Raw genomic sequence first — 12,319 nt, 5'->3', positions numbered from 1 at the left:
CAAATCATTAGCATTTTAATTTTCTGTCTATAGAAAACTTATGGAGCAGAAGGCAACCATTGAGAAGGAACTTCAGAAGATATTTTCAACATCTGTTACTGCTGACATAGAAGAGACTCCTGCTGACTCGACAACTCCTGAACTCATTGCAACTATTGTTCTCAGTGTTCTGTTAGCCTGTACCCTCATAGCCTTCCTGGTATATGTGGTTATTTCTATAAAAAGGAAAAGGTATGCATATTTTTACTTTAACAATGTAGTTTAGACTGACAACAGTTAGTTTACTTTAAATGTCAACTTGAAAAAGACTAATCTGATAAATTGTTCATATTTGGATCAAGTATTGCCTAAGATTTGCCGTCTATCAAAATAGGCTTTTTACTCTAGGTATTAGACACCTCTCAATATACATAACTTAAAGTTGGTTTCTTTTGTTTTTGGCACAAAGCAACAGCAGAAACAAATACTTTTAAAAACAGAAATGTGGATAGCAGAAATTTCTGGCTGTGAAGGGGGCCATAAGTACCTGTAATATACACGTGTTAAGTCTTCTCTAACCACATTAACTTGTGTACTGAAGTCAAGGGACGTTTTGTTGCTGACTTCAATGCCTGTAGGACTATGTAGATGAGGAAAAGAAATATGTTTTCAAGAGGTTAGCTCATATTTACACTATTACGATTAATATATAATCAAAAAATAGGCAATACTGAAAACTAATTGCCAGAGTAATACAGAAAATAGATGCTGTATATTAAAACTATGATACCAATAACTTCATGTTCTATTTGGAAAACAATTGTAAAGCCAGTCTTTAAAAAGAATAAGCAATTTAATTTTAATGCATTTATCATTTTCAGATTGTATGAACAACAGTATTCAGTTAAGAAGCTACATGAAGTGGAGGGTATTGATAATCCAAATTTAGCTGACAAAAATGGAAGTCTGAACAACCTAGTGAAACCAGAGGATACAAATGAAGTGTAAGTAGAATGCTGATACCACAAATTTACATTAAAAAAAAAACAAACAGCCATATCAAAAGACGTGTTTCTTGGTTATTCTGGTAACATACAATTTTCCTTGCATCTTTCAATAGTGTGTATGTTGATTTCTAAGAACTGTTACAGTAATAGGCTATAGTATCTATGCTTTGAGGGAGCTAATACCTTTTAATCTTGCATCACAAATAATTATTGTTAAGCCTTATGCAGGAAAAAAGCTTTCAGGCTACAAGAAGCTACATATCATTCACCTGGGTAAAATCCCAGTAATTTTGAAATCAGCATACGTATTTCTCTGTTTCAGACAAGCCAAGATTTTTTCACGTAACTATTTGTAAGATGAAGGTGTTATGAATTCTCTTAACTCTCTTTCAGAAGAACTGAAACAATAGCATTTAACAACCTGCAGGATACCAAAGAAGGCAATGCTGACAAAGACGTACTTCAGGCCAATGAAAAGTGCAATTACCTTGAGACACTATTAGATATCAGCAGTGAACAAGAAAAAAAGGTAGCTTCTGAAAATGCCGCTCTACCTAGAAATGTAAGTGCCAAGCCACTGCCAAAATCACAACAAAACAGGCAATTGGCTTTTCAATTGCAATGAATGGAGTGAAAGTTATTTTACACTATTCATCAAATTACTGAAATAATTATTAAAAGACTGTAAACTTGTGACTGAACTCATCCATGCAAAAAAAAATCATAAGTAATGACCAGCTTTGAGGAGAGGCTGTTTGTCTTTGCTTAGGAGGGAGGAGGAGGAGGATTTTGTGATGCAGAAAAGGAGGGTGGGTCTCTTCCATCTTTTGCAGAACAAGTACAGGAAAGGGTTCTCGTGTGTTGCTGCTCCTAAAGCTTGCAGCTTTGAAGATGATGCTTTCATTGCAAGCTTCAGAGGCAGAATACACGTTAAAGTGATATAACTTCTGGTGCTTAGAATTTGTCCACTCTACCATCGGTAGCTTTGCCTCAGCCGTGTTCTTTGTTTTCTTGCAGGACTGCTCAAATCATGACTCAGCTCCTTCACTTACACCTGTCCCTGAGAAAGAAATAAAAGGAGTAAAATTTTCAGAAGCGGCAATTATTTTGGATACAGAATCTGAACTAGATGAGTCCGATGATGACAGTAACGATGCTTGACAAAGAGAACTTTTATGAAAGCCACAAAACCACTGTAACAATGCAAAATTAAATGTGTAATAATAGGGGGACGCTATCTGAATTTTAATGCTTGCTACTCCTGTTTGTGCTGTAAGAGATGGACAAGAAAGAAAACAAGCGATAGAGTTGCTTCTTACGGGGTATTTAATTCTGTGTGTTATGAATAAAAGAAGACAAAAGAAAAACACGAAAAAACCGGCCAGCTTCCTCCTGCGCTGCCTTTTCATTAGGGGTAGATGAAGCGTTCCTCAAGCCTTCATCCCCTTTTCTGTTCTTTCGCCTTTCCAAAAGGGGCGTGGAGGGCTGTTTCGTGCTGTTTGTGCCGTTTTCTTGTTACACGGCCGTGCTCTGCACACCCGCGGCGGCCCGGGCCCGGCGGCTGCGCCTCCTGAGGGGCCGGGAGCCGCGCGGAGCCGCCTCAGCGCCGCCTCGGGGGAGGGGCAGCTTCTGGCACCTTCTGGCCGCCGGCGCGGGCGGGCCGGGTGCCGAGGGCCGGGTGCGGAGGGCTGGGGGCAGCGCCATGGCCAAGTGGGGACAGGGGGACCCGCGGTGGATCGTGGAGGAGCGCGCGGACGCCACCAACGTCAACAACTGGCACTGGTGAGGGGCGGCCGTTGGCGGGGCTCGCGCGGGGCCCCCTGAGGCGGCCGCGGGCCGTGAGGGGCCGGGGTGGGCGCCCCGCCGCCGCCGGCCGCTGACGGGCGCCGCTTTTCCGCCGCAGGACGGAGCGGGACGCGACCGGCTGGTCCAAGAGCAAGCTGAAGGAGGTGCTGGTGGGGCTGGCGGTGGAGGGCGAGGCCGGGCGCTGCGAGATCAGCGAGCTGAAGCAGGCCGAGGGCGAGGCGTCCTGCAGCAGCCGGAAGGGGAAGCTCATCTTCTTCTACGAGTGGAACCTGCGGCTCGCCTGGAGAGGTGCGGGGGCGGCGGGGGGCTCGGCGGGCGGGCGGAACGAGCAGAGGGGCACGTTCCCAAGCCCAGCGCCGTTTGCGTTGGGGATATAACGGTTGTGTGAGGAAAAACATAAACGGTGGGAGTAAGGAAACTGGAAACGGTGGTTCTGGGGGGATAACGGGCTGTCCCCCAGGCCTCGCTCTTTCTGTAGGAGGCAGGAATGCCAAGGCCCATGTTTAATGTTCCCTCTTTATTCCTGTGCCCCAAAACAGGGCTGTAGCCGCCGGTGATTCTGCTGGCTGCTCCAGCGGGCGGTGTTTCACACTTCTCCTTTCTGTGGTGCCCTGTCCAGCACAGTTCTTGGTGACTGCGGGTTGTTTATGGGTTTTTTTTGTTTGTTTGTTTCGCTTTGGTTTGGCTGACTGTGACTTCAGCGTTTGATTTGATGATGAGACTAGTGCTCGTATCTGAACAGATTTGGAATTGAGACTAGGAGGCTTAAAGAAGTACTTATGTTTAGTTCGGGTTCACCTTGATAGTTAACTATATTATAAATGCGTTATAGACCAAGAAAGTAGTTACACGTGTGGTCTAAATCTAACAGAAAGGAAGGCAAACAGAAAAAAAGGGCGGTACGCTTTATATCAGTGCAATTTAAATACTTATAATCAGTTTTTAAATAAGCAAAAATTATCAAAGTTTTAAATAGTTTTGGTCCTGGTTTTGTTTGTTTTATTTCACTGTCTAAAGCTTAGAAATAGGCAGATATACAGTGTTTTGTTGTTTACATTTCTATACAAATTCTTCATAAATTATTTTCCTCTTCTGTATTAGATCTTTGTGCCCTTCAGTGTTAACTACAGACAGCTAGTATTGTGTTAGGTAATGTGTGAGGTTAGTTTTAAAAGAGTTTGCTACTACACGGTGAAATTCTGAAACAGCTGGGGTTGTTTGATTTTTATGTGCTAGCCACCACGTTGTGTGTTTTCTGAGAGCTCTTAATTAGAAATGAGAGTTGAGACTGAACTGCGAAAACAATAGTTTTTGTAATTATTTCCTTCTGCATGTCTTCCCGGATAACTAGGAATTCAAGCTGTAATTAAAATGTCGATACCTAAGGACAAAAAAGATATAAATCCTGAAATTTGTAGCCATTTAGGAAAGTCCAATTTGGGAAGAAAAATATTCCCCTTAGCAATTAGGATTACAGAGCACCAAGAAAGTGAGGAACTAACAGTACTTAATGGCACTGTAATTGAGCAAAATGGCTGCTCTCTCTTTCACTTTTTGAGGATGTAATGAGGATTTTAATGGATCATTCTACGTGGTGATGGAAGCTTTATGAGGACTGTGGTGTATGTCCTTTTAAACACGTATTGCAACAGTGGTTTTATAAGTAGGTCTTTCCAAGAAACATGCTTTTACCGTTAATTTTCTAAAATAGTGGATTGTTAGAAAACGACAACAAAAAATCATTTATTCTTAGCTCTGCTACTGGAGTATTTCTATTTTATTTTCATAAAAGGTCATAATTTTGCTTACATTACAGTGATAGTAAAAATGTGAAGCTGTACCACAGCTGTACCTACATAATGCTGAACAACCAACTTTGTTAACTGATTGGACTCTACTGTCCAGCACAGATAACACCTGCATCAATCCCTTGGACAAGCAGTTTTTTTGGAAGGAGAGAAAGTCTGTTTACTGTTTTTATATAAAACTAAATTTGTCATCCTGGCCTGTGTTACCAGGGAATCTGTATTTTAAGAGTTCTTAACATTGGTAATAAAATTAGCAGAATGGATAGAAGTCAAGTTTGTGTTTTGCTCCTAAAAATTTCTTCCTGCATGCTTGCACATATCGTGGGGGAGAGTACCTGAACGTAAGATTTGCTTTAACGTGTGCAAAAACAGTGCTCTGTAGTTTTGCCAGTGCTAATCCTGGAACTGGAAGGAAACAGTAGAGAGGAAACTGAGGAGGCTGCATGGGAGGTGTGTTGGGTTCTGGAGCGTAGTAACGGTTTAACTAAGTAGCTCACGTGGCTTCCTACTTGGAGCTAACAGGTTCTCCTGGGAGACACTGAGAAGCCCGAGGGAGGTCTTGTAGCTTACCTTTTGCTGTGTGGATGTGGCTGTCCTTCTGGACTAATTGACTGTGTCCCATGCTGTGCTTCATTGAATTGTTCTGACAAGGATGGGATCTTCGCACCATACTCCACTTTGCATTACTAACCATCATTCACTCTTCTTCTGGCGTAGAAATGTCTGAGCGTTTTCTGCGTGTACTTCACTGTGACCTTGACCTTCAGCCACGAGGCTGTATCAGCGGTTAGTGCCGCCCCGTAGGTAGGCGATTGTTTCGGGGCATAGGTAATGAAGGGGAGTTGGTATTTGGCTAGCTCCTTTGAAGGTGAGAAAATCCAAATAAATACGATGCTGGCCTTGATGATAACTCCCCTTTTGCAGTCACGCTTAACACTGGGTTGTTTGTATTTTAGTCTTGCGGATAGAACAGTATGAAGATAACTGGATTTGGGGCAGAAGTGCATGCTTCTGCTATTGCTCTCTTACGAGATTTTAACATGATCTAAATGGTGAACAAATTTAATTAACTAAATGCTTTTGTAAGGCAAGGGGGTCTTCACTGGAATGAAAACTAAACGTGGCAGACCTTACATTGAATCCTTCCACAGAAAGGTCTAAAGCAAGGAAGGGTCTAAAGCAAGGGTAGGGTTCATGCTCCAGAACACGTGTATCGAGCTCGTAGAGCTTTATAGCCCAGGAGGTAAGTGACCGTGGGCCTTTGCCCAAAAAGACACAGGAGCAGAGCATGTTCTCTGGTGCTGCACAGCCTGTCTGACGAGTACAGTTATTACCGGCAGTTCTCAGTACAACTGCGAAGAGCAGAAGGATTGTTCTCAAATGTTGGCAAGTGAAGTTTCCTATTCTGTATGTTCCAGTCATCCACCTGTCTGTCATACGTACATGTGTTTGATGGTAATGTGTCTGTATGGTAGGAGCTTCCGAGGCATTTGAGGAGGAATAGCTGGCATTCCAGGGAGCTTCTAATTAATGGGCAGAGAAACCTAGGGGAGGAGGAAGTTGTTTTTTTCCCCTGCCCCCTTTTTAGATTCATGTTCTGTGATGGCAGACACATCTTTGAAAGTGGAGAGTATTAGAACAGCTGACAACTGAAGATGAGAGCAGAATGGTAGTGTAAAATGAGCTTAATGAGAGGGTGTACCTGTGTGAGTGTACATATATCCACTGACTGCCTCTGTGCAGGAAATACAGTTCTGAGAATAGTTTACTGTGCAAGTATTGTGACATATTTGAGACTTTTTGTTGCTCTTCAGTTCCTTTACATTTGATTCTAGGCAACTTGCTTCAAGTAACAGTTTTGAACAACTAATTTCCAAGCTCTTGTGATGGGGAAAATAGTTTTTAATAATGCATTTAAGAATTCGTTATGTTAATACAGGTACAGTGAAAGAGTCTGGTGAGAAACATAAGGGATCTGTTGAAATTCCTAACCTGTCAGAAGAAAATGAGGTAGATGATACAGAGGTAGGTGTGAAATACTGATATGGCTATATAGGTTCAGAATTCTTAAATAAAGCATTAATCAATGTTTAGGCATCGTATTTTGATTTATGCTCTGATTAAGTGGGATAATTACACTTGGATAGTTTATTTTGCTCTTCATGTTTTCATTTTTATATTTGGAATCTTATACTCATCTCTGTTCTCAAATTTACCTACTAGGAATGTGCACGGTTTTCTTTGCTAATTATTGTTTGTGACTGTATACTAACTACACATTTGAGAAGAACTCTGCTTGTTATAATCTTAAAGAAAAAACAACCTAAGAACTTAAGGACTCTCCTTGTTGGTTGTTGTATAGTAGTTGACACTCTGGCTTCTACAGATTCCTCAGCTTTTGCTGTGTATTAGATAACTGTTCATACTTGATCTTGAATAATCCGCCCTGGAAATGAGATACTGAATTTATTTAAGTGAAAACCCAAAAGGATGTTTTTTTAGCAAAGGTAGGATAAATGGAGAAAATAATGAACTTGAAACTGCAGCTGTCCCCTGAATATAGTAAACAAAGCCAAAATACTCTCTTTTATTGCCAGAACCTAAAAGGCTAATGTTTAGATGCGTCTTAGATTTTGTCATCATTTTTCTGTTTCTAGATAAATGTTAGCAAAAAGAAAGGGGAAGGCGACGTTCTGAAGGACCTTATGAGAACTGAAGGAACCACCAAAGTCAGAGAGGCCCTCAGAGATTACCTGAAAGCACTTAAAACAGGTAATGTAAGGCAGTGTGCTGCGTATGTTTTTAAGCAGTCTTCTTTCTTGAAGAGATGGGTGATATACTGGCAAGTCCTTTGTGGGTTTTTCCCTTTTTTTCTTTCTGACTGTCACCAGCTGAGATAAAAATGTTAGTAGGTTAGTCCTTGTAGTCAAGATCTTTGTTGCTGTCAAATGTGACAGTGTCCAGAAGCTTCTGTAGTGATCCGGGCTATATTTTTGTTACACGTGCTGACCACAGAAATCACTGCAAGACCTGCAGCCTGACTGGTTGGCTAGCAGAACAGGGCTCTACCCTCTTTGTCCATTTGCTAATAAATAGTTGAGAAGTTAATGGCGATGGTTTATGCCTTAACGGGCAAATCTTACTAATTTGGGGTCAGGTATTTTTGAAAAGCCTGTATTTTTATGGAAATTGCTTTTTGACTATGGGTAATAAAGACATATGGGTTAGGTAGGGCAACCGGATTGGAATTGTATGTCCTGTTATGTGCTCCCATCTTTAATGTCCTATTTTGTGCATCTCAATGGTTTTACCCATTCTGCAGTTTTGGCCAGCAGTCTTCATGACATAGAAAAATGTCAGGGTGGTTGTACGACTCAAATGTTGTGCTGAACAGTGCTCTTCTTCATTACAGAGTTTACCTTGGGAATGATTCTGCCGACAAAAGCTACTGGTCAGGATGTGGCTGCTGAGAGAAAACTAAGTGGGAACGCTGTGCAGGTATGCTGGCTTGAAGTGTCGGACAAGTTTAATACTGTCATAAATGCAGTCCCTGCAGATTTTGCTGTGGTAACAATTGCATATCCCTGTGGTTACCTGCAAACATGGAAGCCTTTGGGATGGCGCTGCCTGCTTATTGCTGTGATCAGGGCCTGTGACACCGAAATGCCCTGTCACAGAACCCGGGCATGGGTCTACCGGGTGGGGATACCAGTGTGTATCTTTAATGGTGTTCTGTAATGGTTGATTAATACTGCTGTCAAAAATATTGAAGTACATTGTTTAGTTATTGTATATTTACAACACAGCATGTGTAAGGTTGAACGTTCAGAACTTAGAATTGCCTGATTTTGCTGTCATTCATGTGACTGTTGTTTGCTTTACAGGCTTCTGTTTTGCCACATTCTTCAGATACAGTTGGTGTAAAAATTCCAACCGTGAAGATACTTATGAGAGAAATATTCAACTCTCCAGCAGATGAGCTTTATAGCATCTTCACAACTAAGGAAGTAAGTGGTACTTTCAGTACACGAGCTTAAGAGTTGTACAAGAAAGGAGGCTATCATTACATCTGAATAGCTGTGTAAGTGATAAAATGTGTAACATTTGTAGTGTCAAGATAATTTTCCCTAGGTACATTAAATGGAATGAGAGAGGTAATCATCCAAAAATTAGTGAGCTGTCATCTTCTTGTAACGTCACAAAGTATTTATAATTCTGATAGTCATTATTTGTTAAGTTTTGCTGAAAAGATTCATGTTTTAAGCCACTGAGGAATTTCAGTGGAGAAAATGGAAAAGCAGTTGACAGTTGCTGAGGTAGTGTGTCAGCTCAATGGTGTCCTACCACTGAACAAAAGCTAGCTCGCTGACCGAGTTGTCAAGTTCTTGAGATAGCAAGCAGAAAGCTCTGTAAGGTGGCAGGAGGCTCATTCTGCTTTACATGTTTAATGAGAGCTTATTAGGGTGGCTTAGACCTTTTTTTATCCTTAAGTTAATAGGAAGAAAAGGCAAATTCACAAAATGAAATTGCATCTTTACATAATTTATATACAAACCTCCCTTGTCTCATAATATGGTGCGTTATTTATCAGTGTATGGTTGTAGGTGACCGACTTGTGCTGTATTCTTTTCTTCCTAGTTGGTACAGAAGTTTTCCAAGTGTCCTGCTGTGATTGAAGCTGAGAAAGGAGGGAAACTCCAGATGTTTGATGGCTGCGTCAGTGGTGAATACACTGAATTGGTAAGAACAAACAAAAGCTTCTATTTTGCACTTAAAAAATAGGGGTGGCGATGGGTCAGTTTCTTCTTTGAGTTAAAAAGTAGCATAAGTTTCTGACATGAGCTTTTCTAATGCCTGTTCAGTTCCTCTACAACAAAGGCAGAAATTGCTACTATGTGATTTTTTTTTTTTCTTCCCCAGCAAAAGAACAGGGATCAGTTATACTTTAATGACCTGCACTGGGGGAGGGAACTGAGCACCATCTTTCTTTTTTTATTTTATTTATTTATTAAGAGGCGTTAGAAAGCAGGTTTAAGTCTCATCTCCCAAATCCGTATCTATTCCTCATGTAACTGGAGAAATGATCTCTCTGCTGTTCAAGGCAAATATTTCACTGTCTCCAACTGAGTGCTCTTGCAAATACAAAATAAAAAGTGGTGATTAGAGCTTGGCTCTGTTTTTGAAACCTCTGAAAACCATGTACACAGTGGCTGAGGTTAGACTTGGTATCTTATAGCCATCCAGATGACAGGGAGTAAAGTGCAGGAGTGAAAGCATGACTTGCCCCCATTTCAAGGTCCGCAATAAAACCGATATTTTACATTAGTATTTAATCAGCATGACCTTTCCATAGAGAGAAGAAAATAATGGGACATAGCAAGCTGAGAGTTTAATGAAAACAGTTTATTTACAAACAGACAGACAAAAAGCAATTTCCATATTGGTTGCAGTGGTGTTTCTGCTTATGTAAGATAATGTTCCCTTCCTTACTTTTCAGGGAAGAATTAGCATTCAGTAGTTGCAGTGTGAATTATCCCGAAAGCAGAAAACATGCTAACAAGAGGAATCTTCTTGTTTTCATCCAGGTCCCAAGCCAAAGAATTGTCTTGAAGTGGAGGTGCAGAAACTGGCCTGATGGTGAGTCTTTCTGAGGACCCCTAACAGAGACTACACTTTGCATGGAAAAAAAAAACAAAACCAACAACATGACAGTTAACAGCCTTGCTAACTGGAAGCTTGCTTAGTCTGTGTTTTTTAGAGAATAGCTTGATGTCCACAGAAGTTATCATCTGTGAAAACAGGCTTCACTCAGATGTAGGCAAAAGTAGATGAAATTCGCTACCATACATTTAATTTAACCCTTTGAAAAACACTTCATTGAAATGTTATCTTTTCTTCCTTCAGAACATTATGCAACGGTTACCTTGAATTTCAACGATATGGCTGCTGAAACAGAACTGCAGTTAGAGTGCAAAGGCGTTCCTGTCTCTAACGAAGATAGTGCAAGACAATGTTGGAAGAAGCAGTATTTTGAAGAAATACGTATTTTACTGCAGCAATCCAAAGATAATATGGAATGATAACAGCACTATAGTTTTGTTAGGGCATTACTTTTTATACATTGTTAACTTTTGTTTTTTATAATTTATTTGTGGGAAGAATAAAGACCCACTTCTATAATATGGTATATAATTTAAGCATTATTTATGGTTTTTTAGTGAATGAGGTGGCCTCTAAGTCAGACTATGTATATAAAACAGATTTACTTGGGGAAATTGATCTCATTTGCACTTACCTACAGCTTAACTCGAGAGGTCAATTATGATTCAACTGCAGTAAAATACTACCATTGGAGGTAGGTAAGCTACACGAATCAGTAGAAAGCATTTGTAGTTCTTTAACATTCAGTGTATTAAGTGGCAAATTGTCTCTCTAGGAAATGGGATACTCATCAGAGGTGAACTGAAAGGGATTATAAAACAGATGATAAATTAGATCTTTCAAGAAATATGAAGAATATAGTTTGCGGCCTCTTTAAATACCTTTTTGAGATTGGTTTAACTGCAGACAGAATTTGTTTCTAACTCTGTAGACAGTTTTAGGGAAAGATTATTAAGAATGCCATGTTATTCTGGTTGGTACGATGCTTACCGCTGTTAAGTCTGCATGCACTGTACTGCCTTACTTGACCTCAGTGTGAAATTTAATTCGTTAGAAACAAACAGTATTATTTTTTTCCTCTTGAAATTCTGTAAATCTTCCACTTCAGTAATTTATGGTCATTTGCAATTTTGTAGCAAACAACTGTTTGTTAGATAAATTTGACAGGTGAGTAGTTGGGAAATTGAAAGTAAGGAACTGTTACTCTTAATTATAGCCACACTGAGGTTAGCAAGAATAACTTAATTCTCAAATGAGTTAAGTATGCAATTTGAAACAAGTTTACCAAGAAAGGGCAAGCTGCCTTTGGAAAACATGGTTGATTCAATAAAATGCATCGTTTTACATGCAGGTTTATTTTCTCCATTAACTGATATGTCTAACTAAATGAGTTTGTATAGGAGTTAAGTCCCATATATTTTATTTTACAGGACACCAACATATGACAACCTCATCATACAAACTTAAATCATGCAGAAGATAATGATGTGCTGCTCTTTCAGCAGGAGAGGTTTTCCCTTAAAAGTTTGCAGTCGGTTATCCCCTTTGCACTTAGGTGAGGTTTGTTGTACTAACAAGAGCAGACACCTAACATCAACAGGATAGATGTACAAAGACTGTTTAGTAAACGTTGCATTGCTTTTGTTTTAGGTGTCCATATAGAGGGTGGAGAACAACCTCTTGAAAAATGCCATGTTTTAGTAGATTAGGCTTCTCTCTTTCTAATTTTTTCTAATATTTCTAAAAGTTTAGGTACCTTTTTTTCATAAATATTCAACAAAATTTGCTTTATCTTTTGAATACAAAAGTAATTTCCAGCTAGAGTATATTCGTTGATGAAGGGGCAACTTTTAGGTAAAAGAAGAACATCTAGCTATAAAATTGAGATCCCTAAATTAAGTATAGGCTAAGAGATTTTGTGACAATTCTTGTGACAATCTGAGAGTAGTTACTTACATCCAAAGTATTAGTTCTCCAAAATACAAAAAATAATAGCAAGTCTCTTCAAACAGTATATACTGCAGCCCCAGTGCTTTTCTGGAAATATGCCTCATATCA

At 40.0% G+C, this 12,319-nt stretch overlaps 2 protein-coding genes across 2 annotated transcripts in view; both read left to right on the top strand.

Moving 5' to 3' along the window:
• The window catches only part of LOC308193315 (protocadherin Fat 4-like), a gene marked incomplete at its 3' end in the record, with an annotated part of 46,889 nt that extends 44,742 nt beyond the window's left edge, over positions 1–2,147 (top strand). Inside the window, exons 43-46 of the mRNA XM_080587860.1 lie at positions 34–231; positions 861–983; positions 1,380–1,548; positions 2,004–2,147. Of these exons, the coding sequence (XP_080443986.1) occupies positions 34–231; positions 861–983; positions 1,380–1,548; positions 2,004–2,147 (634 nt within the window). The remainder of the gene's footprint in view (positions 1–33; positions 232–860; positions 984–1,379; positions 1,549–2,003) is intronic.
• Positions 2,148–2,551: 404 nt separating this feature from the next.
• Positions 2,552–11,609, top strand: LOC308193332 (activator of 90 kDa heat shock protein ATPase homolog 2-like). The gene is made up of 9 exons (XM_080587915.1): positions 2,552–2,768; positions 2,890–3,080; positions 6,540–6,625; positions 7,258–7,372; positions 8,013–8,098; positions 8,485–8,607; positions 9,239–9,340; positions 10,186–10,237; positions 10,505–11,609. The coding sequence occupies exons 1-9, from the start codon at positions 2,689–2,691 to the stop codon at positions 10,678–10,680; spliced, it is 1,011 nt and encodes a 336-aa protein (XP_080444041.1). The 5' UTR covers positions 2,552–2,688; the 3' UTR covers positions 10,681–11,609.
• Positions 11,610–12,319: the final 710 nt, after the last annotated feature.

The sequence above is a fragment of the Anser brachyrhynchus genome (genome assembly GCF_964034855.1).
Source record: "Anser brachyrhynchus genome assembly, chromosome: 3".
NCBI lineage: Eukaryota > Metazoa > Chordata > Aves > Anseriformes > Anatidae > Anser > Anser brachyrhynchus.
The sequence above is the reverse complement of the archived record's forward strand: the minus strand, read 5'-3'. Positions and strand labels throughout refer to the sequence as shown.